The 10,470-nt window shown below is 48.2% G+C and overlaps 3 protein-coding genes across 12 annotated transcripts; all 3 read left to right on the forward strand.

The window, feature by feature from the left end:
- Positions 1–1,385, forward strand: LOC136199804 (uncharacterized; the record flags this gene model as incomplete). The annotated part of the gene is given in 6 exon segments (XM_065990106.1): positions 1–263; positions 321–491; positions 543–640; positions 701–764; positions 818–872; positions 934–1,385. Coding segments are annotated over 6 exon segments (1,008 nt in total). The 3' UTR covers positions 1,319–1,385.
- A 74-nt stretch (positions 1,386–1,459) lies between these two features.
- On the forward strand, positions 1,460–4,230 carry LOC136199801 (cyclic nucleotide-gated channel alpha-3-like). The gene is made up of 2 exons (XM_065990103.1): positions 1,460–2,127; positions 2,645–4,230. The coding sequence occupies exons 1-2, from the start codon at positions 1,485–1,487 to the stop codon at positions 4,057–4,059; spliced, it is 2,058 nt and encodes a 685-aa protein (XP_065846175.1). The 5' UTR covers positions 1,460–1,484; the 3' UTR covers positions 4,060–4,230.
- Positions 4,231–4,388: 158 nt separating this feature from the next.
- LOC136189035 (serine-rich adhesin for platelets-like) lies at positions 4,389–10,470 on the forward strand. 10 transcript variants are annotated; one of them, XM_065976910.1, is made up of 15 exons: positions 4,389–4,496; positions 4,563–4,644; positions 4,698–4,885; positions 4,936–4,980; positions 5,091–5,261; positions 5,315–5,570; positions 5,626–5,878; positions 5,928–6,114; positions 6,166–6,463; positions 6,520–6,611; positions 6,663–6,756; positions 6,812–6,851; positions 6,906–6,995; positions 7,047–7,770; positions 8,036–8,089. In XM_065976910.1, the coding sequence occupies exons 3-14, from the start codon at positions 4,837–4,839 to the stop codon at positions 7,362–7,364; spliced, it is 1,893 nt and encodes a 630-aa protein (XP_065832982.1). In that variant the 5' UTR covers positions 4,389–4,496; positions 4,563–4,644; positions 4,698–4,836; the 3' UTR covers positions 7,365–7,770; positions 8,036–8,089. The 10 variants fall into 10 exon arrangements, with proteins under 10 accessions (XP_065832982.1, XP_065832955.1, XP_065832950.1 ...); XM_065976883.1 differs by having other exon boundaries at positions 4,396–4,644; positions 7,047–7,593; positions 7,643–7,770; XM_065976903.1 differs by having other exon boundaries at positions 4,405–4,496; positions 4,555–4,644.

Below are 10,470 nucleotides of genomic sequence, written 5' to 3' on the forward strand. Positions count from 1 at the left end.
CGATGACGTCGTCGGCGCGTTGTGCGGGATGAGGAGTCGATTTCCGCTCGGTTCTCACATGGACATCGACAAGTTGGAGCATCACGAGTTGCACGTTCACATCGTCGAACTCGTCGTGCTTTTCATTATCTTCGTCGTGTCGTTGCCCGCACTACTACCGCTTTATATCTTTCTGCTTGTGATGGCCTACGCGGGACCGGCGAAGATGAAGGATCCCGAAGTGATACGTCGACAGGAGGAGCATCAGGATCACGATCAAACAGGTAAGATTTTTGTTTTACTCTGCTGCAAGCGTTTTTGGATTGTATTGTTGTCTTTAGACGAAGCAGACCAAAATCTTGTCAACCATCGGATGCAAGAGTGGCTCTTACTGCAGCGAGAACTGAAGCGACGCGGCCTCTTGTCCGATCATCAAGAAATTGAAATGGATCAAATTGGGATACAGTGGTATCCCAGCGGCGACGACATCAACCTCATTGAAATTTTGCACGGTAAAGAAAATTCGTGGTATTGTTAAATGACTGGTGATGTTGGATTTATAGCCATGCTCGTTGGCTTGGTTGCTATTACCGCATGCGGAAACGTCATCCCTTCGTACATGGCTATTGTCATTGGAGTGGTTTGCGTCGATTTCTACGAGGTGAGAAAATTTCAAATATAAATACTATGAATAGGAATTTGTCTCTCTTTATATATATAGTTGGGTGTTGTAATTGAACAGATTTTTCGTCTTCATGACGCTTTACACGCTTTTCCCGTTCATGGTAAGTCAGAGAAATGGGAAGCTTATATTTTAATTAATTATGTTTTTCGTAAGGAATGGGCGGTCTTTGTGGTGCTCTTTTTTCAAGTCTCAGTTTTGTACACAACAGGTAAAACCCTAAATTCATAACGCTATGAAGAGATCGCGTTTATCTCTGTCTGTTTTCTCAGGGACGATCGATTTCTACATTTTTACGGTCACGAATTTCTGGGCAGTGCGGCGGTTCAGTATGGTGTTCAATATCTCGGTTTGATTGCCGTCTGCGCTTGGGTTGTCGTCTCTATGCTCATCGTCTACGGTTCGCTCTGGTCGCTCGGTCTTCTCGCCACCGAATCGGCTCAGTTTGGAAAGTGGCGCACGGAAATGCGAGAAGACGGAAAGACGGCGTGGGCTTCGCTCAAAAGAATTGTTATGCATTCGTGGAGAAAAAGCTGCGGCAGGCATGCTGGTGAAGATGATCCTGCCCATCATGATGGCAATGGAGAGGAAATGCGGGAATTTCCAACGGGTAATGACTTGCGAAATGCTGCTCTGTCCGAATCTTCATCGGTTTAATTAATTAAGCAGATTGATTTGCGTCGTTTTGTCCTGTGTAACTTGGTACATTTATCGGACAAGTGCGCATGCCGCGTCCCCGCGTGGGGTAGAAACCTAAACGTCATCCACCCCACCGTAAGGATAAACACGAACAGCTGCGTGGGTCTCTTTCTTCGCAAGCGCAATGGCGAAGTTCGACGCCGTCGAACTCGACCTTCTAGAGGAGGAAATATGCCAGGAAGAAGAAGAAGAAATCGAAACAGAGAACGCGGGAAACGTCATCGAAGTGATCGAACCCACCCCGGATGACGAAAACGATCGTACCGACCCGACGCGAGACTCTCCCAGTCGAACCGACGCTCCGGAGGGCGAAAACGAAGCGGCGGCGTCGGCGGAAGGCGGCGGCGGCTTCGCGAAAATCGTCAAAACACTTCAGGTCATACGCGACTGGGCGAAACGCAAAGAGCGACAGCCGCCCGAGCCCGATCCCCTTCTCAAACGCCTCAAAATCGCCGCTCCGAATCTCTTGGACGAGTTCGCCGTCGACGACGACGCGATTGGCGGCAAAACGGACGGAAACGGCGACGGCGGCGGCGGAGAAAACGCGCGACGACGCGGCAAAGTGCCGTGGATCATTAATCCGTCGTCGGAGTTTCTCTATCGATGGCTCTTTCTCGTGACGCTCGCCGTTCAGTACAACGTTTGGTTGATCATTGCGCGCGCCTGCTTCAGCGAGCTGCAAGAGGAATATTTCGCCGCGTGGATTACGCTCGATTACGCGTGCGATTCGGTCTACATCATCGACATGGCTTTTCAATTTAGAACAGGTAAGGCAAACCGTAATCCGATTTCCCACGCCAGACAGATCGACGTTGTCATGGCACTACCTTACAGTAGCCTGTGATGGAAGACTTGCGGTTTTTAGAGGGTAGTTTCTTAGACAGGCAGACGTTACCGTGGTTATTCAAAACTCAATTTGCCATAGCTGATCATACAGAAGCTAGGAGCCTCTGATCATAGACATGCATATGCACAGATATTCATAGACACATAAGTTTGTGTGAAAAACTCGGGACAGACACAATAATCAACGTTGCTATGGTATTTTAGAATGGACCCTGACGGACCCCTCAGCTCAATTTGCATAGACGCTACTGGACCATAAATTAGCTAGGATCTAAACACATGCAAATTTCTATTTAATTAAAAGCGTAATCGACGATAAAGTCTTGGACAGACAAGGCAGTCGTTGCTATGCTATTTTCAACTCTGAATTCAATATAACACTAATGATATCTATAGTTAATTTAATCCTTGTTATTTTTTTTCAATCGAAACCCTTAGGTTATCTCGAACAAGGTCTCCCCGTGAAAGATCTCACCAAACTCGCCTGGCACTACGTCAAATTGAAGGCCTTCTGGCTCGACGTCCTATCGATTCTACCCCTCGACATCTTCTACATCGCAACGGGCCCGAGCGCCGTCGCCCTTCGTCTCAACCGTCTCTTCAAAATCCATCGCATGTGGCTCTTCTTCAGCAAAACCGAGAGCAAAATCAGCTTCCCAAACGTCTTTCGCGTAACGAGTCTCGTCCTCTACATCATGATCTGCATCCACTGGAACGCGTGCATCTACTTCGCTCTCTCCAAGTCGATCGGTCACGGCACCGATCGCTGGGTCTATCCGTCGCCAATCGGCGAATGGGGCAATCTGACTCGCAAATACGTCTACAGTCTCTACTGGTCGACGCAAACCCTGACGACGATCGGCGAAACGCCCGAACCGGCGACCGACGCCGAGTACGCTTTCGTCATATTCGACTTTCTCGTCGGCGTGCTCATCTTCGCGACGATCGTCGGCAACGTCGGCTACACGATATCGAACATGAACGCGGCGCGAAACGAGTTTCAGGATCGCATGGACGGCATCAAGCAGTACATGCACCAGCGCAACGTGAGCAAGGACATGGAGACGCGCGTCATACAGTGGTTCGACTATCTGTGGACGTCGAATCATTCGCTCGACGAGCAGCAGATTCTCGACACGCTGCCGGACAAGCTCAAGGCCGATATAGCGATCTACGCTCACTTGGCGACCCTGCGCAAAGTCGACATATTCAAGGATTGCGAAGCCGGTCTCCTTCAGGATCTCGTTCTCAAACTTCGTCCTCAACTCTTCTCGCCCGGCGACTACGTCTGTCGGAAGAACGACGTCGGCAAGGAGATGTATATCGTCAAGCACGGACGACTTCAAGTGCTCGGCGACGACGAGACGTCCGTCTTGACGACGCTCGTCGACGGGAGTTGCTTCGGCGAGATTAGCATTTTGAATTTGGGTGGCGTTAATAATCGACGAACGGCGACCGTGCGATCGGTCGGCTATTCGTATTTGTTCTCGCTCGCGAAACGCGATCTTCTCGAGGTGTTGACCGAGTATCCAGTCGCCAAGCAGAGGCTCGAGGAACGGGGACGGAATATATTGATTAAGGATGGGCTGTTGACGCGCGAGGAGGCCGTTCGCGAGGAGAATCGGCCGCGAACGGCGGTGAGAAGATCGTCGCGCGGGGGCGGGGTTGTCGTTAGTTCGGTGCCGTTTGACGATCGGGCGGTCGGACGCGGGACGTCGCGGGATCTCGAGGAGGAGGTGAGAGCGTTGAGCGAGAGTTTGAAGCGATTGAGAAGCGAGTTCAATACGAGTCAGATGAAACTGAAGCAGAGGATATTTCTGCTGGAGAAGAAAGCGGCGATGGCGACGGTTTAATTAATTATTATTAAGTAAGAACGAACATGGGATTTGTACGTTATTATCAGCCTTTTTGCTGATTTTTATTTTTTTCTAAGATTATTGATTGATTTGTTGTTGTTGTACAGCGACGCGTTGTTTTTTATACTAGACACTGTACAGTACATGCACATGGGCAACTCGCTGCAACTTCTTTTGCATTACGTCTTGGCAGAAATGCTGATTTCAAATCTCCAATGCAATTGCGGAGAAATGAAATCTGCTGCACTTTATTGGTGAAATAATTTTTTGATAGCGAAAATCGTTGTCTGACGGCACCTACTGCGCATGCGCGTACTAGAAACGCGACCTCGCAAACGAACCGACGCTTCGGAGGACGAAAATGGACGGAAAAAGGTGGCCATTTCGCGACGCCAAAACACGCATGGCCGACGACATCGTCGTCTCGGCGATCGGTGAGCTGCAAGCAAGGATACTAGAGGGATACTAGTATCCTTGCTGCAAGCGACCCAGACATTTAGGGGAGACGAGACAGCGTTCAATTATGACTAAGAAAGGCGGCGACGGCACAGTCTAAAGGCATTTCGGGGACTTTTTTCCAAGGTCGGTCGATTAATTAATCGCTATGTTATTGTACAGCGCACCTATTTCATTAGAGTCACATCTGTATGGACTCGGACGTGCGTCTTTTCACCACACCACACCGCACCGGTCCTGATTCCTCTCGCGATGCGCTGTGTCCCTAGAGATGATCATTTGTTCCCACGTCATTGCTTCGTCGCCTTCTCCTAACAAATGGCAGCTGTCGTCGTTCTGACGATACTTCATGCAATTGCATGTCACAGTAAATCTGTTTCTCTTTTTCTTATATCAACAATTCACGGTTCTTCTCAGCCAGCGCTCATCCCGTGCAAAAGAGACAATCGTCTACAGAAAGTGGTGAGAACGTGAGGAGGGGAATGCATGCACGAGACGGGACGGAACGTTGTGGTCCCAACCGCACTGTCTTGTGTAAATATCGCAGCTATAGAACGACGAACTGACTCTAGGCGACTTTTACCTCGTCGCGAATGGAAGTCACCTATTGGCCGTCGATCTCCGGTTGAGATCCGTTCGCGTGTTGCAGTCGACCGGCGGCGGGGTCATATCGATTCATTTCAATGCGAGCACGTCGCAAATCGTCCTCTGTAACAATCGGACGAACGAGATTCGTTTGACGGGTATACGAATCTATTTTCGGGGGGTTGGCTTGTCGATTCTTTTTCTCGGCCAGGAATCAACGCCGGCGATCCGACGACGCTGATAGTCAAAGAAGAGAGCGACGGGCAGAACAAAAACAGGAAGGTACTCGAGTTGAAAGCGTGTGCGGTGGACTGGACGACGCGACGACTCTACTGGATCAATGGACGCGGCGGGGGTCGACTCGTCTATAGCGATTTCAGCGGACGTCACGACACGTTATTGGAGCAGCACACCGATTATAAAACGGTTCAAAGCATGGCCATCGATTCGTCGATAACGGACAAAACGTTCGATGTGCATATATGTGGAAAGTGCTTTGTTGAAAAGGTTTGTTCTCAACAGGGTGCTTTACTACACCAGGCAGGCAAGGATAGGAAAAGTGGAAATATCTCCGTCGGGCCGAATCACCCGCACCAAAGACGTCATAGGCGGCGGGGGTGGGGACGACGACGACGACGACGACGATGACGACGACGACGGCAGTTCTTCTAGACCTTGCATATCGTTGGCTCTCAATGGATCTGCGGGAAAATTATATTGGATTGAAGATGGTGTTCACGGAGCCAAACACTATGACTTGAAAACTAGAAAAAGCGTAAGTTTTCCTGTTCGTTTTAGTGAAAGAGAATGGATCGCTACGCTAGGGTACAATTACCGGAGCGAGACGTCCTGTTGCAATTGCTGTCAGTCAGTCAACCGTGGCAGTGATCGAGACGTCCAGTATTAGAACGGTTGACTCAAGCGCGGGCACGACTTTTATGCAGCGTAATGTCGACGGCGTGGGAGCAGATCTGACAGCAATTGCTGCGTTTTCTGCACAACAGTCAACAGGTACGACGAGGCTCCGCGTGCGTTTTTTTTTTACTGCACTTCTCTGCATAGTAGTAGTGGTCCCGACTTCTCAGACTCCGCTTAGAATTGACCAAATCGTTGCTGGCGCGAATCCAACCGATTCGACGAGTGATCGAAAACCCACTTCTGCTTCGATCAATAAGATGAACAATGCAGCGACGAAACCGTTTCCTGAAAATGGAAAACGGTCGACGGGCAGTGTCACCGCCGCGAATCCGACGACCGGGAATCCGACGACGGGAGAACCGACCATGACGTCACAACAGTGCAGATGTCAAAACGGAGGAACGTGCGTTGAAGAGAAACCGGAACAGAAAATAGTCTGCAAGTGCGTATTCTATTAATTAAAGATTGCTAATGCGCAGTAATTGTCTTGCTCTTTAGATGTCGTAGTGGTTTTGCGGGCGAACTTTGCGACTTGTGTGTGAACGACGTGCGAATGTGCGACGCTGATGAGGCGAATCCAGAGTTCACAAGTGGCCGCAACCGCAAACTTTTTAATTTTTTTAATTTTTTTGACGTTTTAGGCAGTGACGTACGAGGTTCGGGTCTTTTTATGGGCGTCGGAATCGCTTCTTCCGTTGTATTAGCTATTCTCATGATGCTCATTGCGCTCTTCAGGTAATCTGACTAAGAGTCTTTCAGCTAAAAAGTTGCTCCGAAAACCCACTCTTAGGTCGAAGCCCAGAAAAACGCCAAGCAAGTCTTTGGAAATGGTTAGTAATGGTCGCAGCAATACACTTACTTGTGATCTATTGTCTATTGAATAGTCCACAGTGGCTACTAATAAATCTGCAGTAGTGACAGAACGTGGCAGATCAAGTGACTCTGAGAAACCCGAGCAACCCGAGCAAGAAAAAGTTTATTCTCAAAACTTTAGAGTGCTCTGAAATTCTATTGTTTCTATATAGGAAGACGAAGTTGATTACCACTCGTACATGGAAGTGTCTGACAGAGAGGAAAAGGACGACTCCGCCGCCGATGCTGACGACTATTTGGAACCAGATGCTAATCCTGATGACTACTTGGAACCAAACGATTTTGAAGCAGACTACGACAACCGCCTTACTTTGGCAAATGAGATTGTCAGTGCTTATGGTGCACGGTCACAGTTCGCTACGTCTTCAAATGCGACGCCACTGTACGATAACAACGGCAGTGCGATGGCATTCGTGCGCACGAGCCGGGGGCCTCTTCCTGCTACGCATACATACGACAATAAGTTCTAGTAAGCCTTCGCACGACGCCTAGCTGAGGGGAATCTGCCTATATGAGACTCTTTTTGCACGGGTAGATTGTTTTTCGACATTTCGGTTTAGGGAATTAGCAGGCAGACGTTGAATTAGAAATAATCTCCGACAGGAGTCAGTCGAGTTGTAGGAATCACTTTCAGTGTACGCACGTGCAATCGGCGACGCCCTAATTCCTTTTGCGAGCGACGGTTTCCCAGACGTACAGGTTCACTTTTCTAAAGACATGCAAGCGACGTGGCTGATTGTTTTTGCAGTCGCATCTCTCAGCGACGGTAACGGTGCCAACACGCCGTCTCCGTAACTCCGACGATTATTTTTCTAGCCGTTGATCGATCTCTGACAAAAAGGCAATCGTCCGAAGAGAATGCTAAGATAGGAAACGGTAAGTCTACGTGTAGACCCTATGCCATCCATCCTCTTTTCGCGACTCTACCGTCTGGTATACGTATCATCAATACAGTAGTAGCAATTAAACAGAAGTAGAGGGAGAGGGGGGTGAAGAGAGCATAGATTGTTCACCGGCACCGGCGCCACCCTAAACACGTACGTTCGTCTAATGCAATTTTGTAGTTAGTAACCTTGTGGCTGCTCTGCTCTGCTCTGACAGGGTGGGTTGTGTCTGATCTAACTCTTCTCATTTTTCTTAGACAAGTTTTTTCTTGTGGCCAATGGCAGTCATCTGTTGGAAGTTAATCTCGAACTAAATTCCGTACGCGCGCTGCAGTTCACAGGTAGCGGAGTCTCTTCGATCCACGTCAACGCGAATACGTCTCAGATCTTTATTTGCAACGATCGGACGAATGAGATTTGGCGGACAGGTGGGTGCAAGCTTCTTACTCAATCCGCTTTTGGTCAATTTGTTTTGCGACAGGTGTTGGTGTCGGAGATCCTACCACGCTTATCGTCCAGAAAACTGGCAAAGAGAACGAAAACAGGGAAAAACTGAAATTGGAGGCTTGTGCCGTGGACTGGGCGGCTCAACAACTCTATTGGATTAATGGCGATGGTAGAAAAGGCAAACTGGTGCGCAGCGATTTCAGTGGAAACACAGACACGCTGATTGATGAACATGGCGATTACAAGAAAGTTCGAAGTATGGTTGTCGATCAATCAATCACAGACCAAACGTACAATTCAGCAGACTCTCCGCTTTTACTGCAAACAACTGTCTTATTTAGGGTGTTGTATTTTGCTGGAGATAAGACCGTGGGAGACGTGAAAATACCTCAGTCCGGCAAAGTAGATCGCACTAAAGATTTCATAGGAAACGACGATAACGACAACGAGAAGGATAGTCCTATATCGGTAGCCCTTGATGACTCGACGAGGAAATTATATTGGATTGATGGTAACGACGAGTACGTCAACGTTTATGACTTAGAAGAGGAGGAAAGCGTAAGTTTCGACCTACAAGAAAAAGAGAAACTACCGCACCGACGCACTGTGCATAGGATGCTGTTGCCGGTGCCGGAACTCCCGTCGCAATTGCTGTGGGTCAGTCAACTGTGGCAGTCATTGATTCGTCTAGCATTCGAATAGCCGACACGCGCAACACAAGCAGCAGTTTTGTGCGGCGCAGTGTTTCCGGCTTGGGTACAGGTCTAACAGCAATTGCAGCGTACTCTAAGATTGAGTTATACGGTAAAAAGAACATTTTCTCGCATCTACATGCAGTACTGTAGACTTTTTGCTCTTAGCTACATTATCTCCCAGCACAAGTGTGCCGTCAACGCAGACGTGGCCTACAAATCTCAGCGATGGAACGAGTGCACCCCTGCCAAATCAATTAGCGACAACGTTAGTGCCTACCAAAGGATCATCTCTAGAGCCATCTGATAGCCCGTCAACTACTCAGACGGCACATGTGACGACAAGTGGCTTTTCAGCTAATCAGGCGGCACATACGACAACAGATGGATCGTCAACTACTCAACCGGCACATACGACGAGTCGTTTTCATCTTGTGTCTGACAAGGCGTCTGGGACACAACCAATTCCCACAAATCGCTCTTACTCTGGTACGGAAACGAAAGTGGATTCAAACAAGAGCGACAGCTCTGGTTTGAGTATTTATTACTACATTGGAATTGGCATAGCCGTTTCAATCGTTGTAGCGGCTATCATAATAGTCGTCGTGGTTGTCAGGTCAGTATTGCAAATTTTGAAAGCGTCCTTTTCCTAAGCTCACTTCTTTGCTAAGGCGCAAGACGCGTCGTAAAGCAGGCTTCCACTCGGTTTGCTAAATTCTTTTTTTATTTTTATGTCTAATATTGACGTGACAAACTATAGTCGACTGTTTTGGCGAATCGAGTCACTGTTGCCACGGGCAGGTCAACACGTAAGTATGTTGGGACGCCCGGCGGAGGCACGAGCGTGACGTATAACGGAACCTCTGTCACTGTGACACCATTGGAAGAAAATCTTGTATCGTTTGCTATTCTACTACAGAAATTTTTCTATTTAGCCTGTTTTCTTTGTTTGTAGAGAGACGTGTCTAATGATCCCGTGTATGAAGAGATTCCTGAAATAGGAAACAATGACTCCATTTCGTTTAGGAATCATCAGATAGACCGCGATTCAGGTAAGAAAGTAACCGAGATGTAACTTGAGGAGAGTTCGACCAAAGTCTGCTCACCTACAGGAGCGGCAACACAAAAGAACGACGAAACTGCCGCATATTATATTGATTGGGCAGAAATAAATACTATGAAACAGTCGGATGATTTGTATCTTTCACCTCACCCTCAGTGATGAGAGAGAAAGATCGATGATACATATATAGTGCACAAATGATAACTAAAAACTTTTCGTTCACTCAAGTTATTTTTAGACTCGTATACGGGCTCTAAATAGAAGACTAACAAGTACACACGCAGAGCACACGCAGTCACGCACCTCACTGTCACTCATCCTCTTGGACTCTCCCAATGGCAACAGGAAAGGCGACGTCTCCGCTGTTCATATTTTCAATTGCACTTCACCGTATATTCAGGACATTTTTCTTATAACCGTAACCGAACCGCGTTTCTGCTTCAGTTGTTCTTGTTGGCGCTCTTCCCTCTGCAAGGGCGAAATCGTCGAC

Source organism: Oscarella lobularis, chromosome 1, assembly GCF_947507565.1.
Source record: "Oscarella lobularis chromosome 1, ooOscLobu1.1, whole genome shotgun sequence".
Taxonomy (NCBI): domain Eukaryota; kingdom Metazoa; phylum Porifera; class Homoscleromorpha; order Homosclerophorida; family Oscarellidae; genus Oscarella; species Oscarella lobularis.

Excerpts from the sequence above, each read along its gene's own strand:
- LOC136199801 (XM_065990103.1), top strand. The coding sequence starts at position 1,485 with ATGGCGAAGTTCGACGCCGTCGAACTCGACCTTCTAGAGGAGGAAATA. Across the intron at positions 2,128-2,644 it reads GGCTTTTCAATTTAGAACAG|GTTATCTCGAACAAGGTCTC; the intron begins GTAAGGCAAACC and ends CGAAACCCTTAG.
- LOC136189035 (XM_065976910.1), top strand. The coding sequence starts at position 4,837 with ATGGCAGCTGTCGTCGTTCTGACGATACTTCATGCAATTGCATGTCAC. Across the intron at positions 6,115-6,165 it reads TTCTGCACAACAGTCAACAG|TAGTAGTGGTCCCGACTTCT; the intron begins GTACGACGAGGC and ends TTCTCTGCATAG. Across the intron at positions 6,757-6,811 it reads ATGCTCATTGCGCTCTTCAG|GTCGAAGCCCAGAAAAACGC; the intron begins GTAATCTGACTA and ends ACCCACTCTTAG.